At 30.3% G+C, this 16,064-nt stretch overlaps 1 protein-coding gene across 1 annotated transcript in view; it reads right to left on the minus strand.

The window, feature by feature from the left end:
- Nucleotides 1-7,269: 7,269 nt before the first annotated feature.
- LOC128984031 (protein C-ets-2-like) overlaps nt 7,270-16,064 on the minus strand; it is a 44,164-nt gene continuing 35,369 nt past the window's right edge. The window contains exons 6-8 of the mRNA XM_054403312.1: nt 15,770-15,895; nt 14,759-14,951; nt 7,270-13,660 (exon numbers count right to left, since the gene is read on the minus strand). Coding sequence (XP_054259287.1) covers nt 13,486-13,660; nt 14,759-14,951; nt 15,770-15,895 — 494 coding nt within the window. The 3' untranslated portion in view covers nt 7,270-13,485. The remainder of the gene's footprint in view (nt 13,661-14,758; nt 14,952-15,769; nt 15,896-16,064) is intronic.

The raw sequence follows: 16,064 nt of genomic DNA on the forward strand, positions 1-16,064 counted from the left end.
TTCAAAATCCATATAAATTACAAAAGGATGTTCAAGTTTTTTATAATAATTTTCAAATTTAACAGTTTTACCAGGAAATGGCATAATTGGTCGACAAGGTTCAAGGGATTTACAAATTATTAAATGTTCACTTAAATCTTTGTTTTTGTAAAAATGTGTTAAACATCTTCTACAAATGAATTTCTTATGTCTATTACTTTTTGTTAATTGAGTAGAAACAAATTTACTTAAATCTGTTATCAAAACATAATGTGAATTATTATCATTTTTTATATACAATAGATCAATATCTAATCTCGCATTGTAATTTTCAGATATTTGTAATGGAACAATCTTTTTATCTTCATCAAATCTGTATACATTAATTGACATGGATGGATAATTATATTTAGAATCAAATGATCTTTTTTCAAATAATTTTATATCTTTTAAACTCATTGGATAATCAAATTCTTTAAAAATTTCATCATTCATGTAATTTTTATATTGTTTTACTCTATGTGGATGATCAAACTTTTTATCTTCATATTTATCAATAGCACATCTAATTGCATAAATAAAACAATATTCATCTTTATTTTTGAAATTTATACAACACTTTTTATTTTTGATTTCAATTGGTAATTCAACATATGAACCACCATTTAATGAATTATGTTTACTTAGTTTTAAATTTAAATCTAAACATCTTTTTAATGACCAACCAGATCCTTTTGATGGTTTATTTAAATTTTCTCTTAATATTAATTTTTTGAATTGATCATCAATAAATTCATCAGTGTTAAATATATCTGAACTTCTTAAAGGATATTACATTTGGGTTTTTTGACTATCACCATTTACTAATTGTCTTTCATATTCACAAGATAATGATAACTGACCTCTTTTATTTTTAAATTCTTGTTTTTCAATCAATTTTTTAATTTCATTTCTTTGTGATTCTAAATATTCAGATATATCTAAATCATCATTTGAATTTGTTAAATAATACTCTTGAAAATAACCTTTTAATGATGACACTTCCTGAATATTTATTACATTTTCCTTTGGAATTGGTTTATTTTTTAAATGATCAGTTAATAATCCAATCAATTCTTTTCTAGTTTTATCTTTTATTTTAATACCATTTTTAATTGATAGATTTTGAATAAATTGGAATGATCTATATTTTAGATTATTAGAATTTTGTTTGATATTATTTAATCTTTTAATTAGTTCATCTCTATTTAAATTGTCAACATTTCTAACAGATAATTTGTTAGCAATTTCTTTTAATTTTTCACTGTTAAATAGTGAATAATTTGTTGGATCATATGACTTCTTTAATTCTTTTAATTGATCTAAATTTTCGTTTTGATAATCAACTATTTTATTTTGTTCACACCAAAGTTTTAAGTTATTAACTTCAGTTTCATATTTAGTTTTATTTTCAAAATGTTTCTTTGAATTATAATGTCTATTATAATTTTTAGAAATATATTCTAATTACAATAAGGGCATAATATATTTTTATTTGTACGCTCCATTGATTAGGGGGAAAATTTGCACGATTTATTAAAAATAATTTTATTTGAAAATAATTGTTGTTGTAAAATATGAATATTAAGATAAATATTTATGTATTAATTCAAAAATTATAAAGGATTTTAAATAAAACTTAAACTTTTTTAAAACCAGTAATTTTTTTAAATAATACTTTCAAAAATTAATATTATTTTTATGAATTTTCTAATTTATTTATGTTTTTATTATGAATTTTAGTTTGTAAATGTTTTTGAAGATAACTAAGCCATTTTAAATCTCTACCACATTCACAATGGGTTGTGACTCTCATCATTTTTCTAACACATTCAATACAAATTGCAAATTTTTTATCTTTACTATAATAATGTTTATGAAAATTTTCCATATCTTTTGTTTCCTTACAATTCAAACATACTTTTTCACTTTTTTCTTCTACTATAATATTATCATATAACTTTTTTCTATAAATTAAATCACATTCTTTACAATATGAAAGTAATCCATCTTTATATATTTTATTTTTATAAAAAATATTAATATTTTTTAATTGTTTACACTTTGAACATTCCTTCTCCATTTATATAGTATAAAATTTTACAAATTAGTTTTCTTCAATTCGTAATCATAAAAACTACCAAGTATATCTTCATCATTCAAGTCTTTAATACTATATGTAACAGGATTTGTATTATTAATTCTGGAAACAAGAAATATTTCTCTTGACCAATTGTTTTTATATTTATTTGAAAAAGTTGATTTTTTGTTTCCTATTCTAACTCTATCATTTATTTTAAATTTAGATTTTGTAATTATTTTTGGTGGGATATATTTAAAAACTGTATCTAATAAATCATTTTCATTTTCTTTATTTACATCAATTGGTTTCATTTTAATTGTTGAATGATATGAATTATTATATTCTTTAACTATTTTTTGAAGAATATCAATCCATCTAAAATTTTTATTAATTTCAAATAGAACTTTCATTTTTTCATTTTGAGTCCTGTTATATCTTTCAATAATACTTGATTTTTCTTCATTTTCTGTATGATACAATTTAATATTATACTTTTTTTAAACTCCATTAAATTCTTTATTTATAAATTCTAGTCCTTTATCTGTATGTAATAAGTTTGGTGATTTATGACCAATTTTTATTGCATCTTTTATAATTTGTTCAAATGCTATAGATACACATTTTGCATCTTTTTTCTTTAAAGGTTTTGACCAAACATATTTAGAAAATGTATCAATAACATTCAACATATATTTATAACCATCATTTTCTTTTTAATAATTTTTCATAATGATTAAATCAGCTGCCCATAAATCATCAATACCTAATGTAACTATCTTTCTTTTTGGAAATTTTTTTCTTATTAGAGCATGAATTTCTTTAGCTTCAATTATTTGATCTTTTTTATTTAATTCCTTTTTTATTATTGGTTTAATTTCCTTTTTAATTATTTTACTTTTATTTGTTTTACATATTGAACACTTCGTAGCAATTCTAAACAAACCATTCTTCATTTCAACAATTTCTGGATTAATATTTTTAGTTTTCTTCTTACATTTATGACACTGAATAAGTTCTTCCATTTAGATATAATTATTTTATAAATAAATGGATATATGTTATAGATGTCATAATTTTAATAACTTTACAATTATTAAAAATTGTATAGGATGTAATATATGTAAAAGAATTATTTCTGAAAAAAAAAATTAATAGATGAAAAAATAAGAACAAACATCTTATAAATATTTTAAGAGAATTTAATCATTTTCAACCATATCGTACACAACAATTAATCAATGAAATCTATACATTATGTATTTTAGACAATAGTTTTGAAATAACACCTAAAAATATAAAATTATTCTTAAAACAAAGAAATTATACAAACTGGATATTTTACTATCAATTCTTAAACAAAATATTCAATATTGATTTTGAACTAAATTTTGAAGATAAAAGAAATATTACAGTAATTTTTAATGCATATTTCAGTTTTACAAAAAGAAATATATCATTTAAGAAACTATTACCAATGATTTTTAAACTTTTAGAATTGAATTTTTATATAAAACCAGAATTTGATGATATTTTTTTTAAATTCCTAAAACATCTATCAACTTTAAATGATCCATGCATAATATATCAACATAATGGTTTTTCTGATAACATAAGTGATACATCAGATATTATTAAAAAAAATAGAATATTCATCTATCACACAACAGTTCTAACAAACTGTTGTGTGATATTTAAAATTTTTTTCATATATTTCAATTATTAACTGTTTAAAATTTTTATAATTATTTTTGTAATAAATGGATCTATTAGAAGAGATTAATAATATTGGAGAATGTAAATTCAAAGAATATAAACCAATAAAAAGTTTAGAATTGAATACAAAATATAAAATAGAAAAATTTGAAAAAGTTAAAGATAAATATGGACCAACAGTTATTGTTGAATTAGAAAAATGTAAAGTTCATTTGCCTCATAGATTTATTAATATATTTGATGAAAAAACAATTAAAGAATTAAATAAAAAAGATTTAAACTTAATTATTACTGAAATTAAAACATTCAAAGATAAAGAAACTGTTTTAGTTAAATTTGTATAAAAACTACTCATTAAATTTTAAAATTTTACTTGTTTTTAAAAACATTTTGTTTTGTAGTCAATTTTATGTAAAATATAGACATATTCATGAAAATTTCATCAAAATTGTATACTTTTTCTAGAAAAATATGAAAATGTTAGAAATTGACCTAAAAGGGTAAAAATATAGCATATTGTATAAAAAAATAGGAAAATTCATTTAATTTTTGAGTGGCTCCGTTTTTGGCCCAGAAGTGACATGAATATATCTACTTATATATATATATATATATATATATATATGTATATATGTGTCCGTTAGCGCGATAACTCGAGCAAAAATCATCCGATTTTGATGAAATTTGGTACAAACGTGTAAACCTACGTTTATTCGAACGAGTTCGCGAACCAGCATGATCGGACTATGGGAACAGGGGTTTATGGGGGGTTTTATGGGATAAAAATTGGTTTTTCCCAATTTTGACCCTAAAAACTTAAAATGTAGCAATTTCTTTCCAAACTATTTTGTAGAGCTTAAAAAAAAAACAATAATTTAGTATATTGAAGCGTTGTTATGCGCCTAATGGTTACGGAGAAAATTCCAAAAATCTGTAAATTTAAAATTCCCATGTTATTCTTATGGAGAATAAGTAAACTGTTGAAGTTTGCTTGTTTATGAACATATTTTGATCAAATTTGGAAAATGCATTCATTTCATACAAAACTTTTACATTTTACAAAAAAATACCTTTTTACCCTCCCTGTTGCAGCAAACCTAACTCGTTAAAATAATGTTATTTAAATAGGGAATAAATGTGATATTTTTAAGGAGACACTTTAGTGGAAATCCAGTCAGGCAAATGGAAATTCGCTTAGTCTGCAGGTTTGCTGCGGCGGGGGTATTTTTAATTTATGACAACAGCTAATTTGCAACCAAAAGGTGAGTGAGCGTAGCGAATGAACTTCAACCCGGAGGCGAGTTAGCGTAGCGAACGAGCTCCAACCTAAAAGTGAGTGAGCGTAGCGAACGAACTTCAACCAGGACGTGATTGAGCCATGCGAACGAACTCACATATGAAGTTAAATGGGGCAAAGCCCGCGGGTACAGCTAGTTTATTATATTTTAAATTAGCCTATTCATTTGATTTGAACTTTTAAGTGGAGTATTCACTGAGGCGTGGTTAATGAGATTTACTCGGAGGGTTGGTAAGTTGGGTTCGTATCGTATGTCGTAATAGACATACGAAAATAAGAAAAGAATCTTTCATCGTTGCGTAAGGAATCGAATAACACCCTGAATGTCCCAAACTCGTACCGATTATTAATTATCGGGTGAACCCAAAATCGCCTATTATTTTCCTTCTTCTTTTTCATCACCTCCATATTAGGTACATGGCTAAAACCATCTTTTGCCGTCGTGTTAACATCGCAACTCAACTGAACAGAAAATAATAAATACTCAGGAGTGCCATACGCGCGCCGTACTAGTGTAAAGACACATTGAATGGGTGAGGTTCTCCACAGTGGCTGCGTGTTTTCCTCTGAGTGTTAACACTAGGTCGTCTGCAAAGGCTTGGAGGTCCATGTCTCTCCGATCTGCCTCTCTCAAAAGGTCATTCACCTCTAAAGCCCGCAACAAGGGCAAGATGACTCCTCCTTAGGGGCAACCTTGGCGTGCTGCGATTGCTGCTTAATAGCCGCCTATATATCTGCTGTCATCTCCCTGCTGTTCAGTAGAGCCTTAATCCAAGATGCTTTGTCGGGGGGGGGGGGGGGGTGCCCCTGTTTATGACTGCTGCATCTATCTATGGAGTTATAGCTCACATTATCAAAAGGCACCCAGTATTTCCATGAAGACCCCTGCTAGGAATTCCTGTTGTTTTAGGGTGTCTTCAATCTTTGCCACTAGGATACTTAGGGCCGTTGAAGTTGATTTGCCCTTCACAAACGCATGATGACATCCACTGAGGGTACTTCTTCTAAGTAATCGTCTCTAGTGCGACGGTTAGTTACTTTTTCCATTGTCTTTAGCATGAAAGACAAAAGTATATACCTGTGGGACTTTGGCTGGGCTGGGTCTCTCCCTCTTTTTCAGGAGAAATACCTCCCTTGCTTCCCTCTAACAATTGGGATATATCCTAGGGCAAAGCTGCCCCTAAACAAGGCTGTAGTCCTCGTCGTTGAGGAGGCCTCCCTCCTCTGATAGTGTCATGGCATCCCCTCCCTGAGACGCGGGCACCTCTTGGGAGGAAACGTTATGCTCTCGAGGGATAACATCTTGGGGCCTTGTAGCCACCTCAGATGAATGATCCCACGAGTAACAAGGGAATGAAGAGTCGCCCCGGGCAGAGCCCTGCTTGCCCAGGGAAGGCTGCTTGAAACTGGAGGTCGCCTGGTATCCAGCAGTCCGCATACTAGTGGCCAAGCTACCCTTGACCATGCAGTCCTCGGCGTATGCTGTTCCACCTTGACTTGGGGTTGATTAAATAGGGAAATGAAAGTAAAACTGAGAAAAGGATAGTTGCAGGTACATTTTTGAGTCAGGGGATAGAGAGAAATTAGTATTAAAATAGCGGACAAAAAATTGGTTCAGTAAAGAAGCCTGCCAGTTTAGCACCGTGATCCTTTGGGGGAAAGATGATGGAAGAGGCGGATCAGAGAGTGCAGAGTTGGGACGCACAATTTTTGCCCTTGAGTGAGAGAGTAGGACGGCAGTGCTTCGGGGACATACTGGCTCAGCACATGAGAAAGTGCTTGAAAACACAGTCACTTCCCAACCAAGCTCATTCTTAGCTCTAGTTGTTGGTTGGGAAGCGGTGTCTAAGTGTTTAAGTATTCTACTGAGACAAAGTATTAGTATATTATGTAGCCTTTTACAATGTATTTAAAAACATCTGAACTATAATTTTTCCGGTAAAGCAATCTGAACACTTTATCTGAAAAAATCCTGAATATTGAGTTTTTTTCACTATCACTCTTAGCATATATGCTGAACTAGACTTTGGCATCAAGAATAGTAAAATTGACTGCATCCTGTTCACACCTAGCCTATTTAGAAAACCTATATTTTAGAGTTTTTCCTAAAATGACTCCTTAGAAATAAATGGGCCAATTAAAAACAAAATAGACCCACTCAGACAATAGAAAATTTTATTGGTCATTTTCAAGTACAGTCATTCAAAGTAGACTTACTTGAAATGAAATAAATACATATATACATTCAACAATACAACAACATTGAGAACAGATACCACCAAAGAACTGGCACATACTTTCTCCCGTCATTAAAATGAAAATTTACTTATGTTTAGTCTACAGAAAATATTACTTACTTCGAGCTTCAGGTCACGAGACTTTATTTGGTCTTTTCATATCATAACAGAAATTGTAACATATTGGTATAGCTTCTTCTTAAAGTACATTTAATATTTTGAAAATCACAAAGAAATAAAAATATATATCTGAGAAGATTAGGTACGATGTTTTAGCTTACTTTAATTTATTGACCTCTGTTCATCCAACAAAGTATTGAGAACTTTGAAAACATTTTGACGATCAATGTCCTTAACAGAAAACAATAAAAAAAAAACATCCAGAGAAACAGTATATATATTTTTTTAAACTGTATAGTCATTAAATTTAATACTATGGTTTGTAAAATTAAATTAAATAACTTACTAATGCAATTTGTTATTTCTTTAGGTTTCTGAAACTACTTATAGGGGAAGTGTGATTAAAAACATTGATAATTGATTACAGTATTTTTACTAGTTTCCACTAAATACCCTGTATCGGTCCAGATATTACACATTATAAAAGAAAACACTTAATTGTAAATATATTAATAATTAACTACATTAGCACTGCCTACAGAATTATGAAATAATTTAATGTGCACACAAACCACGCAAGGCATCTATTCCTGATGTCTCTAATTAGAATGTAGAAAACTATGAAAAAACTAGAAATAAATAAATTTTTTTAATTGCAATACAATACTGTAAGTACAAAATATCGGTAATGTTCTTTATATGAAAACTGGAAAAAACATTTATTAAAAAATTACTAAGAATAAAAACACTGATACAAAAATCAAATTCTCAATATTGCAAATCAGAATAGACACCTTGTTTATAACAACAATTAGATGAAGACTTTAAGCAGTACCCCACAACATGGCACTTCCAAGATCTCTTATTATTTTCAGTCTTAAACAGGCAAAGGAAAGTATTACACAGTGAACAACTAAGCAATCATTTCTAAAACTGTTGGTTTGTCAGTCTTCCTTGCTTTATGAAGTTTTCATTTTATTGCTTTAAAATTAAATAAAGAAACAGGATGGACTCAGAAGATCACCTCGCATGATAACACTTTTTAACAATATGATTTTTTTTCAAAGTATATTTATTTCAATGACTTGGAATGCTGTTATGGCAAACAATTAATTGTTTATTTAGGGGAGGAAGTAGGCGATAGGCCCAAACACTGATATGATTCTGATAAAAGAATCAGATGAAACATTAAATCCATATAGATGCCATCAACAGTTTCAATTGAAGAACACATAACTACTAACATATAGGATACAACCTTGCAAAAACTGGTACAAACTTTCATAGAGATACAACAATTATAAACACAAGAATTTATGTTGGCATTAACTAGACCTATGGTCACATCCGGACTATGCATTACTATGAAAAATACAAACAACACACGCTTACTGAGATTTACAGGTATAAATACAATCTTTATGTATTCCAAGTATTTATTTTGTGAAACTAGTTGACATGTGCTGTTGAACTAGAAGCAGATACATAGTTCATCAAAAGTTACCAATTATATTTTTATTTTAAGTATATTCAATAACTAGCAAAATGGATTTTTTTGATGGCTGGAGTAAAAATTAATTTATAAATTTTTAACTTGTAAAATACACATTCGATGTTTATGAAGGTTAACAATTTACTTTACAAGATATCAACACAATATCCATTTCACCGTAAGAATATTTATTCTTAAGTATTTTAACATTTCTCAAAGTATAGAAATAATAATAAAAACAATGTTTACTTTATAAATTTACAAAAATATTTGATTTATCTCTTGAAATAGAATATCACATCTACAAAAACCACTCATTTGGTACAGATTGGTAGGGACTTGAGCACTCTTTATTCACTATAAAGCAGAAATCAAGAAGTACATATTTTACTATATTAAACCACAGAGAAGTAAGGTAAGGAAAAATTCAATGGTAAACTTAAGTGGTGTCTAGGGCAATGTCAATGTCCTCATGTTCTACAACGCTTACGTTGGAGGAAGACCCTGTGCCCTGTGTAAAAGGAATATCCGCACAGTGCTAGCAGGGCTCTTCCTTGCTTGTCACAAGTATATTTCACAAGTAAGAGCACGGTTGTCCTATAAGCAAGTTTCCTCTTTACCTCACTTCTCTGTAAAAACACATTGCAGGTAAAATATCTCACTGTCTTGCAAACTCTGAGAGTAATTTTCCTACAGCCTACTTTAAAATTAGCACAAAATGTTAGGGTTAGAAAAATTGTATCTCAGATTGTAACTCATATTATTCCTAAAATTGCGAGTGGTGTGAATTTCAATAATTCCAGCTTAAACAAACTGTATTATTTTAAATCAATTACTGAAAATATTTTATTTTCTATTAGATAAAAAGAACACGTATTTTCTATATTGTGCCGAAAAAGTGATTGAATTTACATTTCACCCCAATACTGTTGAATAAAAATCAAAATAAATGGAGAACAGAAGTAAAGTGCCAAATAGCAATATTTACCTTCAATGTGTTTAAAGTTTAAGAACTATATTAGAACTATATTTTCTTGAGCAGATGAAGATAACCAACAGTGAGGTAAGGGGTGTTTCCTACTCTAGTGAGGGCGTTATAACACAACATTTAGCATAAGTAAGTGTGAAACAGTCAACAGTGCTTGATGTGTGTGCCGATTCCCAAAACTACATTTAACAGTCATGGTACTTCTTTGAGCATTTCACAATTAAACATTTGCGATAGGCCTAACACAATAATATTGGTACATTAATTTGGCTTCACTGTCTGCTTATGTGCTCGCCAGTTTAGGCTTACTAGTCTATAACATGTTATGGGTGAAATTGCACACAGAAAATACAATAGCTGTGGAACAGATACATTAAAGAACCATCGACTAAGGAAAACATGTTCACAACAAAAGCTAAAATTCATTTGAAAAATATTAAAAATCACGTTCTGGTATTCCGGAGAACCTATGACAATGACCAATGCTAAGACGATCACAGACATTAATGACATTATGTAGCAACATTTACAGAAAAAGATCGAAGAATATATAATTAAATCAAAGTTACAATACAATTAAAAAAAATTAAACCCTTCAGTTTACATGGCAATGTAGGCTAAGATAATTTAAATCGTTTGCCTTTTTAGATTTTCAAAGCTAATAACAAACGCAAAACGAAGCCTAAATATACTAATTGCCTTTTCTATAATTTTTGATGTAATAAAGTTTTACATTTAGGACCAGATTTTTAAAGTTTGAGTTTAAGAAATAGGGCTACGCATTATACTCCGTTCAAACAGCCGTGGCACCTGAGGGATTAGGAGACCCCATGGAAACCCTTGGGGCCTCCTAATCCCTCAGGTGCCGCCGGCTGTTTGAACGGAGTATAGCAATGATTAAAAAAATGGAATTGTATATATGGTGAAAGAATATAATATCTATCTAGTAGCCTATCTATGTTTACTTTTGCAATTTTTTATGACCGTTTTCCTACTAGCAAACATCTTTGCTATAAAATATTTAAAATTTCAAACAATCATTTAACTATAAAGACTGAAGGAGTTTTTACTCATATACAAAAAAATAAGGTTTAATAGGAAGCAAAATTAAATTACACTTTATCGAAATCCAGTGATTCTTAAATAGGCCTTGTGCTGTTTAAAAGCTCAATTTGTAAATATACTGTAAGAGACTAAACAGCACTTTACTTTATTTATAAAATCTTGCAATAACATTAACATTATCTAATTTAGTATTTAAATACCATGCATAAATGAATTTTCAAACATTTATACATATCAACCAAAGATAAACTGTTAAAACCCAATAATAATTGACATGCAAGTGCTTGAAACATACATTTCCTACTTTATTCCAAAACTAATTAATGAAGATAATAATTTTCAAAAGGGAAGCTATAAGGCACCGCCCCTGATATTAGTGCCATTGTTATGGGTGGAAAACCTAATTTACAAACTACTGTTAAAACAGTAAAAGGAGACAAATACATGTGAAAATATGGTTTTTAGGCACTTTAAAGGTTTAAAGAAGCCCATGAAAATTTAAGTAACATTGACTTGGTGTACTGTGTTTTTAAAAAACAATGTTAACTTTGAAGAGTTTTACATTATCAAGTTAAAGAGATACATCCTGTGAAGACAAGTGCCCCAGTGTCAAAAAAGTGAGCTGAAATCTAATCGTCCTTTAAAAAATAGCAGTGTTAATTAAAGGTTAATTAAAGAGAATAATTACTATTGTTGAAACTAAATTAAACTACAAAAACAATTACATGCTGACCATGCTTTTAAAACAGTTTCACTTAATTTTGAAGCTATCACAAATGTATTAAAGCGGTTACGTACATTGTTTTTATCTAATGAAAATGAATCTTACACTTATTAAGAAAAGTTGAAGGAAGACAAAATAAATTCTACTGAAGAACGAAAAAAGCTAATGTGCATCGTGTTATGAATTATGATGTTATATTGATAATCCATTTACGTAGTCCTATATAAGGGCTGTAGCTGATAGGTAAAGCAGACTGTTAATTTTGTTTCTAAGATAAAGATCAGAAAATAAAATAACAAGAAAAATATTATATAAAGTTATTACAATATAAGTTTAAAAGTGTCTAAATATATTAATAGTTTTCACCTTTACCTGAGGGATTTTAATTTATCTTAGCGACAAACATTTTTAAGGTTTGAATTTTTTACCCTGAGAAATTAACACATATACACAAACACAACATATGCATTATTGTGGTCCCAACCTTTTTACCATGCCACAAAAGAATACACTTTTGAAGGACAAATCCGCAGTTTATAAAGCAATACTTATTTAAGAGGCCCTGAACGCTGTTCCTATGTTTCAGGTTGTTTCATAAAAAAGGCACTAGGCGCCTTTCTACTGTTTCACAACAAGCAAGTTGATCCTGGAAAAAGTGTTAAGGCTCCTCCTACAAAGCGCGAGGCTTATCAAACTTAATATACACACGTTTTTATTTTTATCATTGACCATAATTTCTAAAGATAAAGCTCTTATTTTTTAACCAACGTTTAATCTGTTGAGCCTAGATGTTCACCATCGTAAAGTAATCTCTTTCTTTACAGGCTAGTGGTTTTACATAACTTTGGACAGCAGTTGTTAAAATCAACTTAACTTTACTTCGTTTTTTGATTTGCTCAACAATAATTATAAGTGTATTTGACATATTGTATGATGTTCAAGCATACATACAAACAATCATGCAAGTGACAGAGAATAGTACAGCAAACGTGTTAAAGTGAAAAACTCATTATACAAGATAAGCCATAAAAAACAAACTATGCTCCAGTGAGTATTTAAGGTTAATTCCAATTTGTGCTCAAAACACGTCAGCACACAAGACTCAAGTCACTCAGGTGGTAGTAGACCTCAAACGTTAAATCTAACAAACCCTGTAGTAAATGGGCCTTGTTCCTCAAATAACTACACTATCTGTAAACAAACTTCACAAAATTATATTTTCAAGGGAATAATTGGGCCTATTTAATTTATACTTACTAACTATAAAATTACTCTTACAAAGTATCTTCATACAAAAATATAAACTAGGTAGGCTATATAATAAAATACCTACATCTCCATATCAACAACAATTTACATATATAATAAAATTTTAGAAATATTTAAACCGTAATAGTAAACCGTTTATTTACAACTTTCTAGCATTTAACATTCAAGCAAAACAGTAAATTATCAACATAAACGTAATAAGAAATAAATAACGAGTTTTAGTGATAAAGTTGTTGCTTTCATTTTTTAACCAAGCTTTTAAAATATTCTAATTATTGAATATTTTCATTCCGCTTTTTATACGTTCTAGAATTAACTGAAACCATTACATTTTTATACTTGTCTATCAAGTCGTTATAAGATTCAAATAAATTAAGACATTTAACATATAGAATAACAAATTTATAAAAAAATACATTAAACACTAAGTAACACCATAAATAAGCCTTTGCAGCCACTACAAAGGGGGGGGGTACAATCTATTGAGCAACAGTAGTGGTAGCAGCCGCGGCGGAGGGGGAGGGGGTGTTGGAGGGGAGAGTGACGGGTTTAGTGGGGGGATCACCCGGACGCCAACCCGTGGAGCGAGGCCCGAACTGGTACACCAGACGAATCTTCTCCACCGGCAACAAGTAACCTTTCTTGTAGTTTTGCCTGCAAAGAAACGAGAATATCATAAAGTGGTAGAGGCTTTTCAACATTTACAAAAAGAAATAATCAATACTTTTTTAAACTGTACTATGTGACGTGTACTACTCAGGCTATCCAGAAAGTAAAGAACGTTTCGTTATGACGCCGCTAGGCGCGCGCCGATCTCGTACATTTTGGTGCGTGCGTACTCGGCAACGATTAAAAGAAAATACACATTTTCAAGGTTAGCATAAATAAATACTTTTCTTGAATTGTAAATACTGTACCCAAACACCTAGAAAAATCACTATCCAAAAACGTTATTGAAAAATAAACTCATTTATAAAATTTTACCTAAATTACAAAATAAAGAAATCCGCAATCAGATGGCAGCGTAGTAATATCCCTTGTCTACTCTCAGTAAAAGCACAACTATCATAGTTGTTTTATTAATAGTTTTACTATGGCATTTCATGGCATTGGGGAGCGAGCTGGTGTAGTAGTTAGAGCACGGGACTTCTGTCCCTGGGGTCCCGGGTTCAAATCCCGCCAAATCATCAAATGGATTTTATTTAAGTGATAATGCTGTAACCCCTAGGTTTGGTCTAAAGTAATGTGAAAAACAATCCCGGGCTCGTGCCTAGCGTCTTAGGAAAAAAAAAAAACTTTGGCATTTCAATCTCTATTCTTAAACGACATGGTATATTAGGTGAGGTCAATACTTCAGTATGATAATATTTTTGTTGGGCATCACTCACCTTATTGAAGTCACGAGAACTTAGTCCTTGTCATGTCACAATCATACACAGTTCATTGCACATAAAAATATACAAAAATAAAAATAAAAATAAATCCAAATTTAAAATATCAGACAAAAGTTCTCAACACCAACACCAACTCAGAACTTTTGTCTGATATTTTAAATTTGGATTTATTTTTATTTTTGTATATTTTTATGTGCAATGAACTGTGTATGATTGTGACATGACAAGGACTAAGTTCTCGTGACTTCAATAAGGTGAGTGATGCCCAACAAAAATATTATCATACATTTCAATCTCGCCTAGTTCAGTTTCCAATCAAAGCCAGTTTCACTATTCGACTGTTTTATTTCTCACAAACCTGATGGATCGACTGAAGTTTTCAAAGTTCATGCGAGGGTTTCCCCGTTTGCAGCCCCACAGCTTGGCAACTTGGTCTCCGCTTCGAAAGCGAAACAACCCTTTCTCTTGATCTTCCCATGAGATCACTTTGGGGTTGTATTTTGGGTCCATGATTAGATCACGTATAAATTCCCAAACTCTACCCACCTTACCTGAGGACAGATACATTGTTTATCATGAGTGGATTGTGGCACTACAGACAACACGTAACAGAGTGGCCACTTAACTCCTGGGGAAAATCAACACAAATTCTCCGGCAGCAAAACCTGGTTTTCCAAGTGTACCTTTTTACTAGGTGTCTGTAGGTCCCCAAATGTTTAGATTGGGATGGGTCATCAGATGGCCTGAGAGATCAGTTCGAGCCAAAAACTGTTGAGCTGTAATTGATTTTGCCGTAACCACGGATGATGTTCCCTCATTTTATTGTGACCTCGAAAGATGATCACAATGTTGACGTGACCACAGCAAATTTACACATATTCAAAAACATTTAAATTAAAAATGAATTTGAACGTTTTTTTAAGCCATAAACTGAACAAGCATTACAATAAACTCTCGATTAACCGAGGTTGTTGAGACCAAGACTACCTCGATTACTGACACTCTCAGATAACACGGAGGTCTCTTACATTTTAAGGTTAGGGGTTTGACCACATTAGGAAGTCAAATACTTGGTAAAATATAATATATAATATTTTTTAACAGAACATAAGAAATTCTGTCAAACAGCATCAGGGTAAACTATCGGGCACACATTCACACATTTATCCGCTGTTTTTCAAAAGGCATTAGAAAATCGTGAACATCAGGAACTGGGATGCAACCCATTTTAAAATTCCTGCAACTAACTTTCAGACCATGGGTTCAAATCCTTAAATTCACTTCTGCACAATCCTCATAATGATAAAAATCAAACAATCTTCATGATAAAAAGGAATAATTTAATTTATAATTTGGGTAGAAACAATACCTTTTACTTTGTCCTTTTTGTGTAAACTTCGTGGTCTTCCAGGTTTCCTTTTCACTTTTTTGTAACTCTCTTCTTGGTCACTCTGAATTTCATCGTTGGTCTCTGAATTGTAACCATGGTCCATCGCTGTAATGCATGATTATACATATTATTGTACGATATTTACACCAGTAATAAATTTTACTTTTCATGAAACCATTTCATTCATCAATTCCTAAGTAGTTGATATTTTGTTTTCAATTTATACTTTGTTTTATGTACTCAAATTAGTTTTAAACATAAACTAAAAGATTGA

Source organism: Macrosteles quadrilineatus, unplaced genomic scaffold (genome assembly GCF_028750875.1).
Source record: "Macrosteles quadrilineatus isolate MER2022 unplaced genomic scaffold, UCM_ALF_1.0 Scaffold_2__2_contigs__length_208266976, whole genome shotgun sequence".
NCBI classification, from domain to species: domain Eukaryota; kingdom Metazoa; phylum Arthropoda; class Insecta; order Hemiptera; family Cicadellidae; genus Macrosteles; species Macrosteles quadrilineatus.